The 25,417-nt window shown below is 37.4% G+C and overlaps 1 protein-coding gene across 1 annotated transcript in view; it reads left to right on the top strand.

Moving 5' to 3' along the window:
• EPM2A (EPM2A glucan phosphatase, laforin) overlaps window positions 1-23,564 on the top strand; it is a 38,104-nt gene extending 14,540 nt beyond the window's left edge. Inside the window, exons 2-4 of the mRNA XM_086877561.1 lie at window positions 228-402; window positions 20,078-20,319; window positions 21,738-23,564. Coding sequence (XP_086733687.1) covers window positions 228-402; window positions 20,078-20,319; window positions 21,738-22,018 — 698 coding nt within the window. The 3' untranslated portion in view covers window positions 22,019-23,564. The remainder of the gene's footprint in view (window positions 1-227; window positions 403-20,077; window positions 20,320-21,737) is intronic.
• The last annotated feature ends 1,853 nt before the right edge of the window (window positions 23,565-25,417 follow it).

Raw genomic sequence — 25,417 nt, 5'->3', positions numbered from 1 at the left:
CATAATTAAAATATATTTTAAAAAATAATCTACAAAATTTTATTTTAATGCTGAGCATTTGCTTTGTGGCAGTGCTTCTGCTGCCACTATTTCAGATGTTGATAATGCAGTTTGAAGAAGCAGGAAGCAGCACTCCTGACCTTGAATGCTCAGTTCAAATCTCCCCACAATTTTTTTTTAAGGTTATCCAGGTACACAGCCTGCCACTGTCCTTTCTTCTGTTCTAGGTAGTGGGCCCCATCATGATCGAAGTTGTGTTTACAACCAGAGCAACATAGTAGATGGAGTTTACTGCCTTCCAATAGCACACTGGATTGAAGTCTCTGGACATACTGATGAGATGAAACACACAACCGATTTTTATTTTAATATCGCAGGACATCAAGCTATCCATTACTCCAGGTAAAAGAAATGTTCAGATCTTGGCTGGTGCCAAATGTTACAAGCAGAAAATCTGAACTGGCGTATCTGAAAACTGCATTTGAAATAGTGAATGTTTGCATGTTTGTAACAGTAAACCTTAACAAAGATTCAGCACCTCTTTGCAATTAAATGTTACTTTATCAGATCCACCTGTACCCTGTACGTGTCTGTTATGTTGCATCACATCTGAAAAAGTTTGATGGCAGTTTTGGATAGCCATTTTCAAATGCTTGTCCATATACACGTGTAAAATTGCATGTATGGTATGTGTTTAGTTTGGGATGATTTTACTGAAGAACATGTCCTGGGAAACAAAAATAATATAATCCAGCTCTAGCACTTACTGGTGACATATTGTCACTAATGTGGCAGCCACTGCAATTGGTGACAGCTGCTTTTGATGACTTCTGCTTCTGGGCATATGTTTAATAAAATACTAAAGCTTAGACAAGCCTTAAAAAGTTTATATTCCATAGTGTTTCCTTGAGTCTACTGTCCCACCAGTGAAGCATCCTGGCTTGAATTAGGAGACAGTAAAGGTCAAGGAGAGCACCCACTCTTCAGGGCTGCAGATGAAGCACAGACTGTATTTTGAGCAATGGGCTGAGCACTGGTGGTTAACAAAGTGGCACTGAGGAATTTGGGACCCTGTGTAGCTTTTTTCTTCATTTCCAGTCAATTGATACAGCAGGAAGTTTGTGGATTGATAACAGTTGTGTCTGAATACTGGCAGTCCTGATATGCCACATGCATTACAGAGCAGTTAGTTATCCCAAAGGGATATGTGTGTTTTTGAGAAATCAAATCACCTTGTACATTCATTAGGCCTTAGCATTGTTTTGTGTGAATTTCTCCAGACCACTTTATCAGCTACACCAACCTCACCATCTTGCCTCCTCTTTGTGCTCTTTATCTCCACCCTCTCACAGGGTAGAAGGGAGAATTCTCTTTTCCTCATTAGACTTGGAGTGTGTGAGGGAAAGATTTCTTCCCCTTGGTATATTTTGGAATAGCATGGATTCATAAACACTGTCATGTAGGTATTTGTGGGACCTTTTCCCTAAGAGCCCCTCAAGTTACGTAGTACGCCTGATAGACTGTTGTGTTACGCGGATCTTAAACATCTGTTTCCAACATCCTATCAGAGTAAAGATCTTGTTTATTCCAAAGCACAGACTTGTCAATCCCAAATAATCTTTGCTTGGCAGAGAAATTTTTTGAGGAAGAAGAGCAGCTGCCAGAAAGTGAATATCTAAGTACCAGAGGCTAACTTATCTTCCTTTCCAGAGGCAGCAGTGATCCATTTAATGCTGCCTTATCTGCATGACTATGTGTTTCAAAGATTAGGTAAAAAGCTGCAGATTCTGCTAGAGAATATTTGAAGAAAATTTTCTGAGCTGTGTAGTCTTTTGCAGATGAGGATCTTCTTCATTCTCTTCTCACACACACGTACCTTCATTGAAAGGCAACCTTATATGTACGTCTTAGTAATTCTTATCTCATTTCGTTGAGCTATATTAAGTAAGCATACTCTGTAACAGTCCTGTCACATAACTATTTCTAATACTTTGAAGATATGCAGCCTTAAATGTTTTTTTTTTTTTTTTAATTATTAACAGTTGGGGGCAGATTCACCATTCTGCTGGTTATAATAAAGCAGTCCAAAAATACTAGCTATTTTAGATTTTTTTGTTGTTGCTGTTGGCAGAGCAGCTGAAGTGAGCTGATGAAAATGCCTTTATCCTGCAATGGATTTATTGATTCAGAGGAGTACTGTGAAGCAATACCCCCCATCTTCCCCAAAGCAAAAAAAAACCCCAACAAACCCAAACAGAAGCAAAAAGCCAGTCCCTCTGCCTGTACAGTTAAATCTCAGAGTATGATCACATCATGGTTTTCCAGCTAAGATTACTTTTTTCCATGCTGTAGTGAAGGCAGCAGTGCTGCAGGGAGCATTATGACCACAAATTCTGAATTCTGTCACCACTTGTAGGATCTTTACAGAGTGGTGGAGACTGGAAAGAAGTGATTTATCAATGAAAACTTGATGTGAGCCTGTCCTCTCTCTTGCTCCGCTTAATAGGGCTGCCATGTGTGAATTAATGAGAAAGGAAGGTTTTCCTCTGTCAAAGGGGCTTCCCATATGAGCCCTGGGACTGATGTCATTTGTCCTCTGTTAAATCAGAATTAGAAACAGCTGCTTTGAGCTTTGCTGCCATCTTGCTTCTTCATAAAACACGAGCTTCTGCTTTAACTAGGCTGCAGCAAGATGAGAAGGGCCTGCTTCTGGCTGGAGCCAAAAGCAATTTTGCATTATGCTAAGGCTGACAACAATGCTCTGAGAAATCAGATTTTTCTTATTCGATGTAGATACATAACTCATAACTTAGTGAACTTACATTTTAGAGAACTCATTTTGTGTTGGTCATTCAGTCAGGAGAGTATATAATGTGGTTTTTGAGCACAGCAGGATTTGAACTAATTTCTTGTAAATGTGAAATGGAGCTTTCCCACAGCTAAGAGTCATGACTGACACCTCCATGGCATTAATATTCACTTGGTTTGGAGATGTAATGACACCTTTAACCGAAGTCTGATTCAGGAAAAACCCCCAAACAATCTGTTTCTCTTTTGTACTAGATATTACTGCAATAAGATGGCTTCAAATTGCAGGAGAGTTCACTTAGAATGCAGTAATTTTCAAAAGTAAATTAGTTATTGTAATCTTTTCTGGGAGAAGATGACTTCAGAGAATTTGTGAATCTGGGCCATATTATCTCTGTTTCAGTTCCGTCTGTGAAAGGTGGAAGTTCTTAATTTGTAGATGTAGTATACATTATTATTTATATAAAAACATCTGCATTTCTCAGAAGAAAGGCATTACAATAAAAGCAAGAGAGGGAGTGACATCTGAGATTACAAAATTAAATAATATGTTGAAGACAATGATGCTTGATGGGGGAATTATATATATGCCTTTAAATACTAATATTTCATGTTCATGTTTATGGAGTGATTGGGAAGTTGACAAGTGTGTTGCTATCATCAGTGGTTTTTTTTCCCTAAGACAAAATTAAGGTAATGATAAAAGAAAATTGACTCCCATGCTTGAAAATAGTATTTTTGTTTCTCAATGGTTGCAAAAGAAACACAATTTATGATCTAGTATTTACAAATGCTTTGTGGCTTGTTGGTAAGACAGTTTTCTATAACACTGCCAGTAATTTAGGTTGTAACCTAAGTTAGGTATTGAGTGGGAATGATCAGGAGAGTCACATAAGATGTGTGTTCCTGCTTTGTAGAAAATGTTAATGTAGATAGGTGAGTGAATGAAGAATGATCCAGGGCAGAATGGAGATGCTTCTTTTTAACCTTTTGGAGGCACTAGAGCAGTATTTTGCTGATGGAGCACAGAATTTCTTTCTGTGGGAAAAATGAGCATTTACTTGATTGATATGCATCTCTAATTAGGTGGTAAACAAGAACTTGGTTGAGTATATTTGGTTCAGTATGAAATTAGAATTACCTTTGAAAAAAATACAAGAGAGAGCACTTTTTTTTTTAGTCTTCAGTTTCTCTTTTTACTAGTTGTAATTCATTCACAAAATAAAATACCTTTCTGTTTTAAATATAATGCTTAGCTACTTTTTTATTACTGATTTATAAAAAAGGCTTTAAAGAGTAAGCTGTCACAAAAACCCACTAGAGTACAGTGACCTATGCTACTGCAATAGAAAGCTGCACTGATATTTTATGCTTCCATTATGAATTAAGAGAAGAGGTGATGATGTCTACAGAGATTGCCATAATTAACATATCATTAAAAGCTGAGAGCTAACTCTCCCCTGTGCCTAAAGAATGCTTGTGATATTAGAGAAAAGAATAAGAAATAATGAGCTCTGGAACAAAATTCATTGATTGTGTTCTAGTAAAATAGTTCTGATCAAAAGGACTTAACATCCATAAGAGTTTATCCTTTGATTTCAGTACTTGGGGATCTAACTGTAAAGTTATCTGGTCATCTTATACATTAAATAATGAAAATATTCTAAGACACATTTTTTGATATGTTTATCCCTTAAATAGGATATCTCACCACTCCTTTGAATATTGGTTTATTGTACTGAGCTATAGTCTGAAACAAATCTAAATTGGAACCATTGTTTACTTACCAATGGGAAACAACTTTTATAGAATGTTTAAAGGTTCATTATAATTTTTGTCCTTTGTGTGTCTTCATTTTTTTTCTACATCACCCCCAACTGGAGCTGGGAAATGCTTTTACTGTCCTCTGTTGTGAAGAAAATGGGTTTTAAATCAGTGTAACAAGTGACACTTAAGCAATTTTTTATTTGAAATCTTGAAAGTAAAGAGGGAGTGTAAGGCAATAGGAGCAAGAGTGAGAAGACAAATTACGAAGCTAGAATTTTGTCTGGTTTTAGTCCTTATTTGTTTTCATGTATTTATTTCGGGTGATCTCTATATTGGGTAGCAAATGCATTTTTCTTCCACATTTTTTGTCCATCCAAACAAAAAAGCTTCTGCTTTTGTGAACTCCCCAAACTGTGCCCTACATAATAATGGCTAAATACAGGAACAATTTTTCTATTTTTCCAAGTTCTGTGATCTTGTTTCGGCAGGATGGCATTCGGCTGGGATAGCCCAAGCCAGACTATTGTTGAGATAGCCACAAATCTTGTGAACTGTGAACAGAAATAGAGTTAGGTTATGCCAGAAGTGCAGTCACATGCCATGAAGTCAAATGCTGTGGGTGAACTAGATGGCAGGAACTCACTTTTCAGTTATTTTGATTTTTTGAATATTAGCAAAGGGCTGTTGCTGTCTGGTTCTCTTGCTGTGACCTACTGCCTGAGCACCAGTTCCAAAAGGAACTTGACATGGAAACTCCTGGATGCCACTCATTTCTAATTGCATTTCTTGTGAGTGCCATAGTAGCAAGCCAAATCTACCTTTGGAAAAGGTGATTTTGCCAGAAGAAAAAAAGTCACAGAGCTTCTAGATTAAAGATTTTTACATGGCAGTCATCAGCATTTGAATTTCCAGTATTAATTCTACCTATAATGACGGATCTGTTAAACCTGATGAATGGCTTTGTTGCCTTTGTTGCCCCCTGCAGTGGCTGAGCCAGATTTTGGCTAGATTTCGAGATGAGGTTGAAGTAATGTCTGATGAACAGTATGTTACTGTGTGAATAAGCTAAAGGAGATGCTAGCATGGTGTCTGGTTAGTCCTGTGAATTTTTTCTGGAGTTTTTTTTCTGTAGTTTTCTTTACCAGTCTGCTATTTGTATGTGGTTTTGGCAATAGGTGTTTGAGGATTTTTTATTTAGAGGGCTGACTCTTCTGGAATGAGTATTTCATTAATAAAATGGCAGCAAGCAGAGACTGGCTGTTGATGAGAAGGTGAGGCCTTTAATCAATTGGCTGGTAATGGGTAATACTTGCTTAAAACCACTGTTGCTCTTTAAAATGGATCTTTTTGTAGGTATGCCTCTGCACAAAATGATTTCCTTACTTCTTAAGAATTTACAATTCTGTCATTCTGAGAGAAAAAACCAGAAGGAAGATTGGGAATCCTCCATGGAAAAACCTGGAGGAGTAACATTGTTCTGTTTTTCTCAGTGGGATATAACAAAAAAATGTTGATAGTCCAGTAAGTAGGAATTTTATGTGGGGTATCACTGTTAGGGAGCAGAAACTATTGTTGCTTCTAATTTCTCTGTATGTTTTATTGCATCTCCCTGCCGCTTGGCCATATTTCTTCTGGAGCTTTTCAGTCCTTTTTCCTGCTTCTTTACTCTTTAACATTCAAGCTGTCAGCAAGGGAGTAAAGTTCTGTCTCCATTGGAAAGCAATTTACTGGTGTTGCTGGCTGTGAATGAAATTGACTGAGATTGTGAAATCCTGGGCAATTTAGCTCACAGCTGGGATGACAATGAAGGGGCAGCATCACTCTCTCACTGAAGATGATGTTCCAGTTGTCTTGCAGATATTTATTTGCTTCTAGCTTTTACATGCATTTATTAGGTGCCAGGTAATTGCTGGCATCTCTTAATACAGTTTATCTAAAGATAGCAGAACTCTGTCTGAAAAGCAGAGATTGTGTACACATTCTTATTGCTATTTAGCTTACCAGGAGGGAGTGAATTCAGATTTCTGGAGGTTGTTGGAAAAACTTCTCTAACACAACTCCTTAAGTTACACCTGGTGAACCTGTTGAACCAGGGATGCGTGTTTGCAGAATAAACCAAATCTACCTCACCTTCCTGTGACTTTTTTACAGGCACAGCTCCTAGGGCAGATTGGCCCAGCCAGCCTGAGGCTGACTCTTACAGAAGAAAAGTCTCAGAGCAAGAGAGTTTTTAGTTCCCAAATATGAAAAGTGATGTCACCAGGTGTTTTATTAGCACCAGCTGTTTGGTGTTTACTTACTTGCTCAGTATATACTATATTTCTGAAAGAGGTGATCTGAAAGTCAAAAAAATCTGAAATAAACAACTGCATAGTTATTTTAAATGAAATATGGAAAACATTAAAAATACTTCATTTGAAACAGTAGCAAGCCATAGCTATTAAGTTATGAATTCTACCTCCATCTTCAATAATTTTTGTAAATGCTGAGAGATTGCAAGTCTTCATGCTTAAATGCTCTAGATATTTAGAAGATAATTTTAAAAATCCACCTCCATATGAAAATATGGAGAGTCCTACTTAAAGGATAATTTTTTTTTTTATTAGAAAGGAAACTGGAATATAGCTCTAGTTCCTTTGAAGTGTGTCTCAGAAACATAAGTATTTTATTTCCCAAGAGTAAATAGAGATTATCAAATTGTTGCTGTATTTTCCCATATATAATTTTCTCTCTGTAAGGAAAAAAAAAAACAACCAAACCAACAAAGAAATGAACTACATTTGTCTTCCCAGGGAACATATTAAGAGGCTGAACTGAAAATCTCATTCCCTCCTTTAATGCTTGTACTTTGGGAAATTTAATTTCAGGGAGTCAGGTACATAATCCCTGCTGTTGTTCAGAAGTTTAATGTGTGTCCTCCCATGAACTGTGATAAAAATTGAGTCAAATGTCATAGACATTGCCAAGCTTTAAGAAATATGGATTTCTTCCTTATTGGTTCAGTAGACAGCATGGTTTATAAGTTTAAATGAAATATCTTTTTTCTTTGATGTGAAAAGCCTAGTAATAGAATGTATGATTTTAAGCATCAAGAAGAGGATAAAGACAAAATATACATTTTAGTTTTAAAGCAGACACAAGAAAATGTAGAATATATATAAAATTAATAATTAAATAGGTGCTTGCTTGCTTTCTCCCTTTCTCCCTTTCTTCCCTTTACTTCTCTTTTCTTCCCTCCCATCCATCAGCTGTGGGTCAGCAACGAGACTCTCTATGACATTCAGTTCAGGGGCTGGATGCTGGGCACTAGTAAATGGGGTTGGATGTTGGTAGGCTTCTAGAGCTTTTTCTTTTTTAATTATAATTTTTCAGTTTTACTAACTTCTCCAGGACTGCCTTTTAAAAGCTCTTCGGAACAGTTATATCCAGTGCCTTCATTTTCCCAAGGTGATGATCTGATAAGGAGGATATGCAGCCTCCCTAAAAAATAATTTCTCTGATTTTCCTTCTTTCTGTGGTCCAGCTGCCAGCTTGAAGGGTTGGCCATGTATGTGCAGACCAGTCCTAAAGAATGTTAAATACTGCTTGCACTGCAGTGAAAGAAGATTGAATTTCTCAGCTTCCTTGTAATAATGAGTTGCTTCAATCTGGTGAGATAAAAGAAGGAAAACACTTCTCAAATATATCTGTAGTTTTGATAATAAGGTTATTCGGCATGTTTAACAAATTTACAAAGTCAAGCTTCAGCTGATAATGTAAACACATTTAAAAAAACTTCAGTAACAGTACATCACTTGTTATATTTGTTCAAGTGCTTGAAATTTCAATTTCCAAGCAGGTACAATGATACTGCTAGGAAAAGAAAGAAAGAAATCTGAAAGAAAGAAAAAAAAAAAAAAAAAAGACATTTTTAAGAAATAGAGAACTCCTGGTAATTCAGGGCAATCTTTGACCTCCAATAAAAACTGTAGCATTGATTGTTCATAAATTTAACTTACATGATTTTTTCCCATTTTTTCATCCAAGACTTCTTCAAGAAATTCCACTATACTTTGTAGTTTTGTGTTAAAAAGATACAGTAACTCTCAGTAGCTCCACTGCCAACCCAGCCTCAACCTTTGATGTTGGCTACTCATCCATCAGGGTTATTAATCTTATGTTTAGAATCTAGTAACCAGGTACACAAGCTAAAATATTTTCTGGCAGTTTTGTTATGTTGTTTGTATGCACTATACACATGTTGTTCCTTTCATTTGACTTTGCTGTGAGAACTCCTTGTTTTAGATGTTTATGTAGTTGACTGTGGTGAGGCATTAATTCAGTTTTTATCCATATTTCTATGATGTTGTCCTCCAGCCTGTGCTGTTCTAGTATGTATCTGTCCCTCTGTAAAATTCAAATAAATGAACTGATGTGGGTTTAGAGATTCTGGATAAATTGGAATGAAAGCGGATACAGAGCCCATCAAGGCTGTTTTCAGATGGTACCACAAGGGATGAATGTGGATCTTTCTCTGAGTGTTGGAGTTCTGAGAGATTCCATTATTTTGTACATGTGCATATGGTGCCATGTGGATCACAAGGCCACCTAGCAATAACGTGTGCTTTGCAATTATGCAGTTTTCATGAATATATACTTGTTTCTGAAGCATTGGAATGTATTTCCATTGGATCTGAAATGCTACATTTTGAAAAGTGGATTTATCTTTTATTATTTTTCCAGTCTAGATTCCTAAGCAGCTGCTCATAGGTAGACTCTGAAAGAAAACAAAATATATTTTTACCAGTGATTCCCGAATCTTCTTGGGCACTAACTTAAAGTTCATTTGTAGCAGTTTAAGTCAATTTTGTTGAGGTGATTTAACTTAGAGGTGCAGCAGTGGCATCATTCCCATTGCTAAGCATTAGTGTTAGAAATTCTCATTGCTAATGCCAAGAGATTCATGGCTTATTGCAGTCTGGCTGAGTTTAGCAGCCTGTTGTTCTTGTGTTTCCGGGTATTTGTTCTCATTCAAAACAAATGGGAATGTTGGCAATCTAGCGGAGACATATGTAGGAAGTAACCATTGGCAACCATGGTTGCAGGAGACAAGATTCTATAATTGGAGTATTTAAGCATTAATGCTCACAAGCCAATGGAGGAGTCCTTTCCAGGTTGTTCAGTACAAGCCTTGGAATCTGATTCTCTTCTTGGGCTGTATTTTTGTAATTGGCACACTGTCTGCTTTCAGAGAATGTTTATAAAATGAAAGTACAAGAAGAGTCATTCCTTACAAAGGCAAATCTTGCTTTCTGCTGCATACAGCGTGCTCCTTAGGCATCAGTTGAAATTTTGTGTGTATGTTCGAAAATAAATTCAGGCCTGATAAATAAAGTCCTGTAAGGCTAGATCTGGACACCCCATCCTACAAGGCATTGGCATGCTTGTGAATCATTACTTATCATTAATCATTCACAGTAGAAATAGATAGAAAAATGTGACATAAAATATTTGACTTTGAATACCGGGAGAATAACATTTAATCTTCCACATTTCACCTTTGGCTACATACATAAAGTCTTGTGTGACCACATTACTTTAGATCATATCTAGACTAGAAACAAAATAGATGATAAAAATGTATAGGAGATAAATTAATTTGCTTTAAGCTTCTCAATGGAATGAAGTGAAGAAGAAGGGAGAAGAGTTTATGTTGTGGGTCTTTTTAATCTATAGATTTGAATGTACTGCAATGTTGATAACAGCAATTCCAATGAACATACTGGAGTATGTGAGCTTAGTTTAGAGACAAAATTAGATATATCTGATCCATTATTGTGTCTGGAGAACAAATATGTAATGAATGAGAGTATTTTCCACAGGATGTGTAGCTTTTATGCCACTGGAGTTGAAGCAAAATAGATTGGCTTGAAAGGAACTCTGTGCTACCATAGTTTGACTACCTCTGCTGCCTGGGATAGACAGCATAGTTTAATGAAGACTAAGAAAGAGGATCTATTACTATTTGTAAAAGACATTCAGGAATTACTACAAAGTGGGAAGAAGAATTATTGAAATTGAACCTTCCTTAAGATCAAATGGATATTAATTGCTTCTGAATGAATTTAGAGTGTAAATTAGAACAAGGTTTCTGTCATCAAAGGAGTGATGTCTGAATTCTGGCATGACCTTTCAAACAGGGCAGGAAGGACAAGGAACCTAAATTATTTCAAGATGGAGCTTGATAAATGAATATAGGTAGTGATTCCAGAAATGGAAATTAAAGTTTATTATTATAGTATCATAGATCATAGGCTCAAAGAGACCTCAGAAAGTATCCAGTCCATTTCCTTGCCCCAGCTTAATCTCAATTACATTTAAATCATTTCAGGTTTATCCAGCCTGATCTAAAATATGATCTCATCTTAGTGACGAGACTCTATAGGCCTGTTACTCTCCCATTCAATTACCTCACTATTCCAACCATTAAAAAGCTTTACTAATCTCAATTTAAGTCTTCCTAGTGCAATTTAAGTTAATTTCTTCTTGTTCTCTCCACAGAAGTCTTGGAGAACAAATTAGTATCCTGCCCCTCAATAACCCTTTAATATATGCTTGGAAACACCTTTTTTTTTTTCCCCAGAATCAGAGTGGTTGACTTTGGAATATCTCACTATGTTCATTCTGATATTAGTCCTTGGATTTTTCAGTCTTTTCTCTGAAAACTTATCTTCTAGAACTCTGATTGTTCTAGCATTCTCTGCTGGGCTCTCCAGATGTTTCTCTTCCTTCGTCCCATTTTTCCTGATGATGGTCTACCAGTACTGAGTGCAACAGAAGGATTATTTTGTGACTTTCAAGCATAGTGCTACAATAGTTCTTATCTAAATATTATTGTTATTTTTGCAGTGTGGGATGTGGTTTACTTCCCAGCTGTCTATGTGTTTTCATTAAGTAAGTTCCCTGCTGTGGCAGGGTATAGGATGTTAGGAATGTCCTCAATCTCTGCATCTGTCCTTATGAGATGTTTTTTGTGAGTTTCTTCTAATAAAACCCTTATGCTCCTTGTAAGGGAATGCTTGGGATTGCTGTGGAAGGGGAAAATGGGCCATAAAGAGAAAATTTTGTGGATCTGTCTCGACTAAAGTCTTATGTGACTTGAATTCTTCTCATGTGGACCTTTTTATCCTGAATCCCTGGTGAATTCAAAGCCTGGACAATCCTGGAGCACACACAGCCTACAAAGCACACTGGAAGGCTGTGAATTAGAAGAGCTGTGCTGTGCTTTGGCATGGCCAGGGTTGCTCAGTGTCTCATAACCTGAAGAATGCACTGTGGCACCTGTTGTAAGAGGAGTTTGATGGATAAGGTAAGGACAGTCAAACCCTTTTGTACCATCAAGATGATGCTATGGAAATCTTTTCCTGAGACAGCAGAACCTGGGGGCAGTGTAACACTGGAACCACTTTGTAGCTGAATGTCTGGGTTATGCTGTATTTCAGTTACTGGTTTGATATTATCCTTACCTGCTTTACTTTTAGCACATTGTAAGCTTGAGGTCAAACCTTAATGTCTTATTTTCTTGGCATATCAGTAAATGAGGTAGTTTTATGCCACAGGTTTGTGAACATGGAATAAAAAAAAGATACTATTAAGCATAAGGCTCAGAATTCAAGGGCTTGAGAAACTTAGCATATTGCTAAGCTGACAAAGTGTTGTTATAAAGTGATAATAGCAGGTGTTTCTTTCTACATTCTAAGTCTGCTCCCATGTGAGAGTCTGGATAAGTGGTTCAAATTACATCAAAGAAGAAAATCTGCCAGACCTTAATTGCTTTTCATCAGAGTTCCAAATGAAGAAGGAGAAGTTAAAAAAACCACCTTGGAACTACATTGTAGCCTGTATAATTCTCCTCATTTAAAGCCCTGAGGTAGAATTCTTAACTTCACAATAAACTGCACTCTTTCAGTGGCAAGGCAGAACAAATTTATAAGCAATGACTTTTGCTCCTTCTACATTTGACATTTAGGTAAGAGCAATTTTTTGTTCAAGAATATAAGTAGTTCCTACAAGGTCTGCTGCTGTGTCGTTTCGGTAGGATATAGTTTTATCATTAATCAGTGCTTTTCTCTGATGGCTTCTGCTAAGGTTATGGCCATTTATTCCATCTTTCTTGATAAGAGTAATCTTATTAAGCCTTTTTATTCTATCTTGGAGTTAGACCATAGCATCATCAAACCTTGCTCTCCTGCTCTGGCCACCACTGCTTGACTCTGTGCTGGGAAATCAAGTGCATCCGACTGTTCCCAGTGAATCCTGCTTAAGTCAGGCCTCTCACCATGAAAAGTCCATTAGTTTGTCTTCTGCAAGGAGACTTTATCAGTAAATCAACAGGAGAAGGAATTAGGACCACAGCCATTTACCCTTGTGCCCTATTCAATATGCAATGAAATGTCAGTGTCAGAACCCCTCAGTTCTACATTATTTTTTCTTTGGGAAGGAGGCATTTTGCTGAGAGACCTTTCTGTCCTTTGTTTATACAGACTATGGTGAAACCAGAATTCCAGTACAAGACCAAAAAAGGGACTCTTCTGTTCTGATATCTGCGTATTGTGGAGGAAGACACAAGATTAAAAAAAAAGATTTAAAAAATGTTGCCATTTTTCTCATCTCTTGGTAGTTACTTTATAAGTGAAGCTATATGAAATTTGATATTCTTTATGTCTTTTCTTTATAGCCAGTTGGTTTGCCCTTCTCATATATATTATCTTTACACAGTTTTTAAATTCCATTTTAAGAATGGTATATCCTTAGTCTGCCCTCATTTGCAAGTATTTTCACAAGAAATAGCTGGAATCTACTGTATTTTGAATATTTTCATTTTTCTGTATCTTTCTTGATACAATAAAATATTAGTAAAAAGTTCAAAGTTTGAGTGCATGGAATAGGATCGGTGATTTTTAGACCATTACTATAAATTTTCTGTTATTTCCAGTTCACTTCTTGGTACAGGTTCATGTTTCCACTTTGACCTCTTTATAAAGCAATGCTTTCACCAAGTGTCACTACAAGCAGGCAGCGTTTCCCTTTCTATTTGATTATAGTTATCTTAAAACAAGTGATGTGCATGTGAGATTATTTATTCCAAGAAATATTGCTGAGATGCATTAATCAACTGCGAATCTCATCTGCTCCTTTGCTGCATATTCATTTAATTTAATTTGACACCACTGGCAATTGAAACTAATAATGGTTTGGGCAAACTTTGGTCTCTCCTTGAGTAGGTTCATCTGTTTGGAGAGATCTTAACTTGAAAAAGGAATCCCGTGTTGAATATAGGTCAGCAATGACATGCTGTAGAAGAACTGCCAGGGAACTATAAAGAGGGATAAAGCCTTTGAAGCACAAGAAGTAAGTAATCTTTGGTTCTTCTCAGAAATGTACTCTTTTCAGTACTGAGCATAACATATTCAAAAAGAGAGAGTCCAAACGCAAACAAGAGTGATCAGATGCTTTGAATATATGACAAGAGTGTGTGTGTGTGTGTATGTGTGAGGAATGCAAAGCTGTGTTGGAGTGTGTTAGTAACTTAGAGATAAGTAAAAGGATTTTACAGAGTGGAAGGAAATAATCTGTTCTTTGTGTCCATTGTGGAGACTAAAATGTGTCTCTATGACCTGTGACTGCACTATTCATATTGGACAAAAGAAATTTCTTTCTGAGGGGAGGATAGTAATCAGTGTGTTTTCTACATATCAAAGAATAAAGATGCTCGCATCTTCCACTGGAAAACAGAATTTGGTCATTTGAATGTTCTTGTTTGAACACACTTCTCAGTTTGTGAATGCATTTCAGGGCATTAGATAACAATCTCAATAATGTTTTGTCGTTGCTCTGATGAAAGTACAGGAACCTCATCTCATTTCTAGGAAGTGCTCACTGTCACAGGTCCAGAGAAAAGACCAAGGAAGGCCTGGCAGAGAGATGTCTAATTTGGTACTTCAGGGAAGGCACGCACAGACCTATGAATAAGCTGCTATATGTTGTTAGAAGGATGCCACGGGCAAAAGAAGGAGCACATGCAGGATGATAGTTCTGGGTCATCATAATCCAGTGGTATTGCCATTTAAAGTGATGTGCCTTGTCACAAGGCAGAAAATACAGGAAAGATGAAAGAGCATCTCAGCTATAGCTGGTAGGATTTCCTATATTCTCATTTTGAATATGCCCAAAGCAATACTTCTGGAAATCTCTTTTTGGTGTCAAATGAGACAAGGAACAGACATCTGGTCTCTGAACTAGTTTAAATTTGGCTGAAAGTTGAAAATTATGAAGCTTTTGGTTCAGACAGATCATAATTTTCCATTAAAAATCCACCTTATAAAAGAATTCTGAATGAGTTCCTACTTCAGTGCCATCAGGGGAGGAAATAGGAATGCAGTGTAATTTGAATCAGTCTCTAGTAGTTCAAGTGCTGCAAAAATCATCTGTGACTGAGTTTTACTTGAGGCCTATATTCCCTTTGGGCTGCCTACTTGTAGTGGTACCAGGGTAATAGCACTACATTAGTGCAAAAAAACCACTCTGCATGCCTAGAAGCAACACAAAATTCTGGGGGTAAATTGACTGAATTATATATGTTGCTCTTCTGAGAATGCAGAGTAAGTTTTGATTCAAGTTCCATGTAGCTGTGGTTGCATGCTATACCTTTAGGAAATAAGAGTCTTGAGGGAGGACAATCAATGTAATCATTATTTTGCTTGTTGTTGAAGCTAAATTGCTCTGTTTTGTTATATGTATATATTAGTATATGTATTATATCATCATATGCTTAACAGGATCAAAGGAAGCCTGGTGTAGACAAGTCTAGTGGAGTGTAAGCTTTAACCCAGGCTACACCTTGACATAACACTGAGGGATGATTCAATCCATCACTTTTCATTTAAAATAATAGACTGGACCTTGGTCAAAAATATCACTGGTATAAACAAATGGCATCATTGATGGATCACTGTTGCCAATAACCAATGACAAATACCTTGCTATTTTTCCTTAGTTTGGCAAAGTCCTCTCTTTTGATTAAAGCTGGCAACTATCAGTATAAATGGACATCTGTCACTACCTGATAGATACTCTGAGGAAATGTGTTTCTAAAGTGTCAAATCCAATCTTTTTCTATAAGAACTGTGACTCTTAGAAGGTTGATTAATTTTAGGGTAGATTCTAAGATGCCTCCTCCTATGACACTGATGATTGCTCAGATCTGGAAGCAGTACCTGAGTCATCCTAGCTTGCAACTCAGCATTTTAAGGAAATTTCAATTTAGGGTCTGTTTGTCCTGAAGGATTATTAGCAAAAGTAAAACAGGAGCTGCTGAAGAGGCAGAGTAGACACTGGTGTCAAGGAGGAGGAGCTGACTGCCTGATGCAGTAATGTGGTGTCTTCCCCTATGTCAGGTCACCTTCTCTGGGAATCAAATCCCTACAGTTACAGTTGCTGGGCTGGTTTTGTACTGTACTGAGATTGAGAGGTATGGTGTGTCATGCTTTGTGCCTGAAAATTAGTCCACACCATCAAAAAAAAGTTTCACAATGCTAATTTTTCATTGCCTCAGACACATTTTCTCCTTAGGGATGGGAAGACCATTTGCATACACATTGATTAAATGGAATGCATTTGCTATTTTAGATGCGTTCACTCTGAATTGTTATATTTTAATCTAGACTGTGCAGGGTCCTGGGGGGAAGCCAACCAACACAATATATGTCTAGATCATTAGAAATAATCTAAGTGTGCTGGAAAAGAAGTGTACAAGTGTTTGCAGGGTATTCCATATTTACTCTGTGGTAATGATAAATAATCGTTGGCTTTCTCAGTTTATAAAGTCAAAAAGCATATTTTGAATACATCAGTCCTCAGTGTGGGTTCTGTAAAAATAAAACAAATAACATTTGCTTACCATTTAGTCCTTGTTACCACAACCTCAAGTTTCTCACATGAATTCATCTGTTTGACCCCTAAAAGTCCTCTTAAAGCAGGTAAATATTTTATCTATACTACTGGTGGAGAACTGAAGTGTAGGGCAGGTTGAAAGTAGCTGACAGAAAGTACCTATAAAGAAAGGGCTTCTAGACAACTCACAAGTCTTAATCTCAGAAGATTGCTAAATATAGTTGATGTTTAAATCACTCTAGGTGATTTCTTCATTGATAAACTGTCTGACTAAATTGTTTTCTGGAGCCAAACATGGTTTATTTTCCTTGATGCAGAGAGTAAAGATGTACAATGACAAAGTACCATTTTTATATTAAAATAAAATTTCAAGTAGAATTTTGATAAAACACCATCTTGTTTTGGTATTTTTGGCATGTCAAAAGGGTTCAGCTGAAAGGATTGAAGATCTATTGATCACTATTAATTTCCTAATATTTTTTGATGTGCTTAGGGATCACATAATCTGCTGCTGGAATACACCCACATGTGAGCTGGAAAGCAGTGGCTGTCAGAGAGCTCAGAGCATTATAACTTGACAGTTTAGAGGAGAACATAAAAGAGCTCTCTTTCTGATCCTAAATAGTCTTGTGGCTAAAATCTAGCTACCTACTGGAGTTCCTTGGCAACTTAAAGAAGGGCCACATTGAAAGGAAAACTCAAACTTATATCATTAAGGAAAGAGATGTAAAAATTAAATTGGTCCAATAGATATGTTTCCTGATCCTCAGCAAAATGAAGCCCTCAGTAGGGTTATCAAAAATATCAATATTTAAAATCTAGCTGCTAAACTCTCTATTAGTCTCTGTACTCGCATCTACAAATACCCCTTTTATTCCTTCCTTCTGATGTCAGAAAAAGGTAAGGTTTGAACTAGAACCAAACAGAAATATAGGTACTATGCAGTAGGATTATCCTAGAACTTTTTACATAAATTGGCTGATAGGACAGCTCTGCAGTACTGTTTTCTGCAGGGTAAAAGGGTGGTTAACCCCTGGCCAGAAAAACCAAGAATTACAATTATTTGTAGTTGGATAGATAAGGGGCTTGTAGATCAAGGTCAAGGCTACATCTTGATCCTCTCAAAGGCTAAACTTTAGGACCTGATCATAAAATTAATTCACAAGAATTGCCTGTCCTAAATACATCTTTTAGGTCATTCTCTGAATGCCTCCATTAGGGCAGTTAATTTTGGGGAAAGACAGTGACAAAGATTTGGTAAACTCTTCCAATTGTTCAGTAAATTCAATTAGTATTGATACAGGAGGTCTCATCATGTACAGGACCTGTTAGGCTGCAAGAACAAAATAAATGGTCTGTATCCCAGGAGTCTTGCAGACAGCAGAGCTGTGATGTTCACCCATTAAAAAATCATTGGGGAAAAAATAATAAAGCATTGGTTTATCAGTAAGCAAGAGTTTATAAAGAGAATTTTATTTATCTCAGGAATGCTTTCGTCACTTTTTATTCAATCAAATCCTAGAAAACACAGGGGTTTTTTTCTCCCATTGGTGTAATTTAGTGCATTAGATGTTTCACAAAGCATCAATTACTTATGTATGAGTCTCTAGGAAAGCCTTTGAAGGAAGGGTACTAATGTTCTTGCTCTTGAAATAATATCCTCATATTGTCACAAGGTGTTAGTGATACTGTAATTTCTCTGTCCCGGGAATAGAGTTTCCTGGGCATTGCTCATCTCCAGCCATTTGTCAGCATCTGTTAGGGCACTGTAGATCATATTCACCACCTTGAAATACTCTCATCATCTCGGCAGGTTCCTGTGGCAGAATCCTGGCAGCGGTCACTCGCTCAGGTTAGGATGGGAGTTACTGTGGGGCTGGCACATGGGAAGGGGGGCAGAGAAGCAGTTGTGTGCCCATCCCTCTGATCAGTGAGAATGCTGGAGCTGGTTAGGTTGGATTTGGGGCAATTCTTGAACATGTATGTGAAACAACAACTAAGTCAAATCTTTTCAAGTGCTCTCACTGTTGGCACATGATTGAAAGGTTTATTTGCTATGCAGTATATTTGTTTACATTGGTCTCGGTTACCATATATTGAGATCAAGTGTTTTGTCCCATTGAAACTGGGGCTGTTAAGGCCATAGGCTGTGTTTACGTGGCTAGTATGCAACTCAGCTTGGATGCAGCTTACAAACTGGAAACAATAATAATAACTGCTTCCTGGATCTGAATTTTTCTTCTTGATAATATTGCAGTACTAATACAGCAGGATTTAATAATTACAGTCAACTACAGGACTTAATTAAGTGCTGGTACTTATTACTGTGATAGTAAAATGGAAATAGCTTCCTGATGATTTAAGATTGGTTTATAAGCTCCTGAAAAAGCATAAAACTTTCCTTATTTGTTGCTGAGGTTAAAGTTAGGAAAGATCATAAGATATGCATGGCAGACGTTTTATTTTTGAGGATCTTGCTTTTGTTGTAGATTTGCATTTAATAGTGTTTGCTAACTTTTTGCAGTTAATAGTGTTGCAGATTTGTTGCAGTTAATAAGGTTAGCAAAGTTTTTTTTAAACCTTAATATAATTTGTTTAGTTTGTGGATTGCACATTCAAAATTGAAGTTAATGGAAGCATAAAGAAATTAAAGTAGATCACTAATAATTTGAGCATCTGAATAATCCATTGTAGATACCATCAATTTAATTGCATGTGCACATTGAAACCCCTCATTTGAAAACAAGTTTCTTAATATTCAGTTTATAATGTCAACATCTGTTGAAGTATACAACGGTTTTATGATAATTAGCAATAGGAAAACCGTAGAAGTCTTGAAGTTTGATTGAGATATACAACCATGTTTCTGATACTTTCCCATCCTACATAAACCTCTTGTTTTCCTGAAAAATTTCTGGTCCTTCAAGCCTTGAGGGAAACTATACATGTATTGTAATTCTGTATTTGATTCCCACTAGATTCCAAGAGATCAGAGAAAAATTAGAAGAAAATTACTGATTTTTAAGTTTCATTACAGAAGGGTAGTTCAAAATGCTTTTTTCCCTACTTCCCTCATTATAGTGGTAGCTGAAGAGCTGGAAGACTTCTTGATGTTTGACTTATTACAAAAGTAATGCAGATCTGGATTATGTGAATTCTTTAGGGGTTTGTTTTGGTTTGGTGTTGTTTGTTTGTGTGTGTGTGTGCAAATTGCATGAATCTTCTGAGTTTTCTTATTCTAATCCCTGATATTAGTAAACTTCTACTGCAAGCTTAGTGATGAATGAACTTGGAGACCTGTGCTATAATTATGCTCTGAAATTTTTCCAGTTCATCTGGCTCTTTGTGGTAGTCTAGGAGCTTGATTCCCAGCATCAGACATCGCCAGTTCAACCGTAACAAAATCAGTTGTAATGAAACAGGAAGTTTCTTACTGCCTGACATGAAAAGTCTGTGCTTAACAGTGTTTGTGTGTTGATGTCAAGCAGGTTTGGAACTGGAACACTGCCGAACTTGGCAGTTTCCTTAAGATACTGTAATCAATGCCACTGCAATGTTTTCTCAACGCTAGGATTCTGCCCAACATCTGGCTGGGAAGTTGCCCTCGGCAGCTGGAGCACGTGACCATCAAGCTGAAACATGAGCTGGGTATTACAGCTGTGATGAACTTCCAGACTGAATCTGACATTGTTCAAAATTCCTGGGGCTGCAACCGCTACCCAGAACCCATGAGCCCCGAAATCCTCATGAAACTGTATAAGGAAGAAGGTCTTGCCTATGTCTGGCTGCCAACTGCAGACATGAGCACTGAAGGTAATGCTCATGTCACTCTTGCAGTAAATTAACAGCAACAAACACTGAGTTACTAATCTGCCACTTTCTTGACAGTTGGGGGGCAGGAGTTCTGTGTACATTTTGCATGAAAATATAGCAGTCACAAAAAGTATAGTTTCTTTGTGTGCTGTCTTTAACAAATTATTCATTTCAGATGGCAGAGAGGCCATCTGAAGTACTTTGTGTCTGGCAATATTATGTGTATTTGAGTTTAAAGTCATCTGACATCAATAACTGCTTCACTGTTTTTGCTTTCAGCTCGAGTTCAGCCTATATAATGAAAATATTCTGTGTAGGTGGAAGACTGTAAGTTTGCAGAGTAGGGTAGCTTACCGCCTTTGCTGATTAAAAATGGAGAGACAGTGCTGTGTGTCTGCTGTTCCCTTCCCAACAAACATTTTTTTCTGAACTGTAGTATCTCAGTCTGATGAAACTCCATAGAGACATTTATATAATAGTTTGCAATTAATTGAAAATACTCATAGCACCTGAGCTATAACATCAATTACTCATACTTTTAAGTCCTTGGTTGGAATGCTCAGTTCAAAGACTTGTTTCCAACCAGAAGGTTAGAAAGTGAGTGTGTTTTGAAGTGAGCAGCCTGCCAGCAGAAGAGAGTGCTTTCAGCACAGTGAAATACCACAAGTAGGTAACTGTTGTATCAGTAATAGGACATGAGGGAGGACAGTAGACCTTAAAACAGGGATTTGAAAGGGCTTAATGTCAGTGCTCATATGTGTCATGAGGAAAAGCTGGGCTCTGTTGTTTGCAGCTCTGGTTCCTAGGATAGCCAGAAGAAAAGTACCAGAAAATATGGTATATTCATCCCTTTAGGAGTGAGAAAGGCTATTCTGTGTTGTTTAACTGTATGCTGAGTACACAACGAAATTTTAAGTTGTACAATAAAATGATCTTCTGCTCTCCGTTCACTTATTGAATTGATGACCTTCATTACAATGTTTTGGAAAACAGCAGTATGTGGGTACCTTCATAAACCTCATTAAAAAAAAAAATAAATTAATTTTTAATTAAAATTTAAATTAAATTATAATTTAATTTTTGGCTTGCTAACTCTAACTCTATGTAAGTTATGCTGTTCTCTGTAATGTGCTGCCTTGTCTCAGTTCCTTTGAAAATGAATATGCCACACACATCTGATGTTATCAGAATGTATATTTAGAGACTTGGAGCATTTTACAGTTTTGTGTGATCTGATTCTATATTGCAAGGAAAAAACCAAACAGGTTAGCCTAGAAGGTCATTTGAGAAAAGAAAGCAAAAAGTGGAATATGTCAGGTTTGCCATTATATTTCATGGTTCATCAGGCTGTACAGGCAGAATCTCAGCCATGAACTGGCTGTCCAGTGCAAATGAACGTGCCTTGTTTTTGACCTTAGGAAGAATACAGATGTTGCCACAAGCTGTCTGCCTCCTGCACGGGCTGCTGCAGAACGGACACACTGTCTATGTTCATTGCAATGCTGGTGTTGGCAGGTCCACAGCCGCTGTCAGTGGCTGGCTGAAGTACGTGGCGGGATGGAGCCTGCGGAAAGTGCAGTACTTCTTGGCTGCCCGGAGACCAGCTGTCTACATAGATGAGGAAGCTCTGAATCGTGCTGAAGATGATTTCTACCAGAAATTTGGGCATCTTCGTTCCTCATACCAAATACAAGAGTAGAAAAGTACAAGAGGAAAAGGGAGCTGAAGAGGAATCCTCACATTTGAAGCCCAAGGACTTAGAAATTTCTGTGACTCAGGCAACCACCTCTTATCTTCAGATGATAAATTTCTTGTAAAAGTGATGAGAATTTTGTTTAAAAAGTGCCTTAGAGTGTTTTTTATTTGCTTTCTTTAAGCTGACATGATTCCTGTTTTCAAGCCTTTTGGTGCAATTATGAGACCTAGAAACTCTGCAAAGTGAAGCAAGATTTTCTTTTAACTACTTGCCTGTAGGAACTGAGGTTTTAGGGTAGACACTAAATAAGATGTGAGGTGAAATAGAGAAAAAAATACGAAGATTGACTGGACTAAGGTTCAGGTTAGGATGGAGATCATCATCAAAGCTGCTCAGTTGTTTTAAATGGACATTAGATTGTTGCAGTGTTTTGTAATAAATTAGTAGACAAGTGATATTAATGAGAAAGACCAAAAGGAAATTAGTTCTTCAGCTCAGTGTTTAAAAACAAAATGCTAAAGTCTAATGCAATGAGCTAAGATTTGCTCTTTGTCCATCTAGTTAATGTTAAATATTATGAGCTTCGGCTATATTCTTTTATGACACTGGGGTTATGCTGGGGTGTGGCATGAAGAGGGACACAGCTCCAACTGTAGCAGCCTTTCTTTGTTGTGGGGGCAGGAGCACTGTTTGTTATATTATCCTAGGCTGTGAGTTTTGCTCCTCTGGTCCATGCAGTGCTGTACAGGGGCTCCTTTAGGTGCTGAGTCAATCTGAGCAGTAACCACTGGGTTAAGACAGGACCTGTAGGAATTGTGTGGTAAGCAATGTGCACAACTGGCACCACAGCCTCTGGGCTCTATCTCTAGATAGACTAATATCTCCAGTACAGCAAAAGCCTGTCCTTGTGCAAGCAGTGGGTGTGTGTTAGGTTTAGCTGATTGAATCTAATGCTGGGCTATCTCTGAGCTGAATGGGTACATTCCTCTATAGGAGCAGAGAGCAACTCTGCAGAGGATGGTTTCTCAGGAGCTTAGACTCAGCATTAGCTTTGTGGATGATCCCTAATGTTTTCCATTGTTGCTTGGTCCCTCAGTTAAACTCAGCTAAACTAAGCAGTGGCATCAACAGCTTCCAGTCCCACTCAGATGAAAACAATTTGCTGTAGGTTCAGTTCAAGAGAGGATTAAGGATGCATAAACATTAAGAAACATAGTTTCTATAGGTTTGTTCTTCAGTGAAATCTCTTTTTTTTTTTTTTCCAGCCAACTTATTCCTCTAAAGATGCAGTCAGTTTAAGTATGAAATACTGATTTTCTGAATACTTAATGCAGAAACTGTTAGCTATGAAATGTTTATGGAGAATGTCCAAAATAATATATTTTATTTATCCTGTACTTCAATCATCTTGAAAAGAAAAATGTTTAAGTTATTCTATGTGTGGTTTTGATCATGACTTCATTTCTGACTTTTTCAAATAACACTGCCTGTTTAGAAAATGGATGAGAAAAGTTCTCCTTTAAATAAAGACAAGATTACTATTCCAGCAGCCCATTTTGTCATGTGTCTTTGTTTCCCAATTTCACAAATAGAAAAAAGGGTCATGACCAATATTTCTATATAGAAGTGGAACCAGCCACTTTAATGGCAACAGCCCATGTCTTGTCTGGTGTGCTGTGTCAGTTTGATAGGAAATCTCAAAAAACAGCACAGCAAAGGTGCGTGGATCATATGGCACCTCTGGTATGTTCAAAGAAAAAAACAGGTGTTTCTTCTCCTAGCCCAGTGCAGAAAGCAGAGGGAGTGTGTGAGTGCTCCTGTCTGGCTGTTGGGCTCACATGTAGATGTGCAGAGCTACAGCTGCCTGCTCAGGAGTTACCTCATTTTGACTGAGTTTAAAGTAAAATTGGTGAGCTTTTGCTACCATGTTCTCCTCAAAATCAAGAACTGAGAGGAGAATGGCGTAAGAGGCAGGGAGTACAATTCACCTAAATTTTAAATTTCTGCTGAGGTTTATTTGAAACCACAAGCTTAAAATGTGTTTTCAAGCATCCCTGACAGACAGCCCTTTCCTCCAGATGCAAACTGTAATAAATGCTGGGACAAATACTTGTAGATTTGAGTCTTGTTCCACAGGTAACCAGTCTGTATTGGCTGCTTCCTAATTCTATTGGCAACAGAGGCAGACTGATGTTTCATTTGTAGGGCAGGAATTCATAAGACACAGGAGTCACAGATTCAAGGATGCCCTAGCAGGCTGTTAATTCATTATTTACTGTCATTTCAGCAAGGGGTTGTTGTTCATTGCTTACTGCCACTTCGGTTTGCTTCTCTGCTGAACTGCTTGGGAGCACATATCATAGAGGTTGCATTAGCTCATGAACTGCATGAAAGGAACTTGCCAACATCATGTTAACAAAGAATGCAAAGAGATCCCAGGAGGATCCCAGGGGCTTGAGTACATTTGTACCTATTTGTAGAATCCTTTTTTGCCCTCACTGCTGCCTTCCTGCCTTTGTCAGTGATGGACACTCTGTCAAGCAACATTCATTCAAAACCTTTTCTGTGGAATTCAGCTAGGAACTTAAATGCTAAAGGGATCATTGCGAGAGACTACAGCAACAGAAAAACAAATCATATAAAATATATAATTTCTTCAAATGTATAATTACATTTGATAAATCTGCATCTAGACATCATGTATTAGAATTCAAATTTGTAATGTGTTTCTTACACTGATTGGATCATTAGCTCTTTCCACAGGCTAGCCTCTTGATGTAATTTGGATGAAAGGATCAAGACAGGCTCTTGTTTATGTACTTCTATATTTCCTTGCTACTTTAGTCCTAAAGCACTACAAAATTTAGAGAAAAACAGCTCCTCTAAAAAGAATTAGAATCAGATAGACAGTAATGGTTATTTTGGAGGGGGCCCAAGAAGCCCATAATAATGGAAACCAGGTAAAAATATTTTGATAACTCATCACAGAAGAGCATCAGTTGGGGAAAACTGCTGTGATGCTGTGAGAATCAGTTTTCTCTGCCCTGTTAGAGCCATGTTTTCACCTCCATTAAATTAAAGAATAAAGTAGAATTTGCTGCTTGATTTACAACTCCAGGTAGTTATAATGTCTCAATGTCATTATAAGGCCAAACAATAGTATATATTCTTTTCCAGGGCTATTACCTGAAGGAGCTAAGCAATTCTCTTACAAGTGACTTTATAACCAACACAGCCCCTTGAGGGATGGGTTGAGCTTTGAGGGGTATAATTTTGTGAATATTTTTCCTCTGGACATCTCAAAAGTACTAGTGACAATCTTCTGCAAGCTGATGAAAGGAAACTGGTGTGGCTGTCAAATGCCTTCCTTTCTCCCTTACTCCTTACTTGCTATTTTACACT

Source organism: Cyanistes caeruleus, chromosome 2 (genome assembly GCF_971803275.1).
Source record: "Cyanistes caeruleus chromosome 2, bCyaCae1.hap1.1, whole genome shotgun sequence".
NCBI classification, from domain to species: domain Eukaryota; kingdom Metazoa; phylum Chordata; class Aves; order Passeriformes; family Paridae; genus Cyanistes; species Cyanistes caeruleus.
Note: the sequence above shows the minus strand (reverse complement) of the source record. Positions and strands in the feature narration are given on the sequence as shown.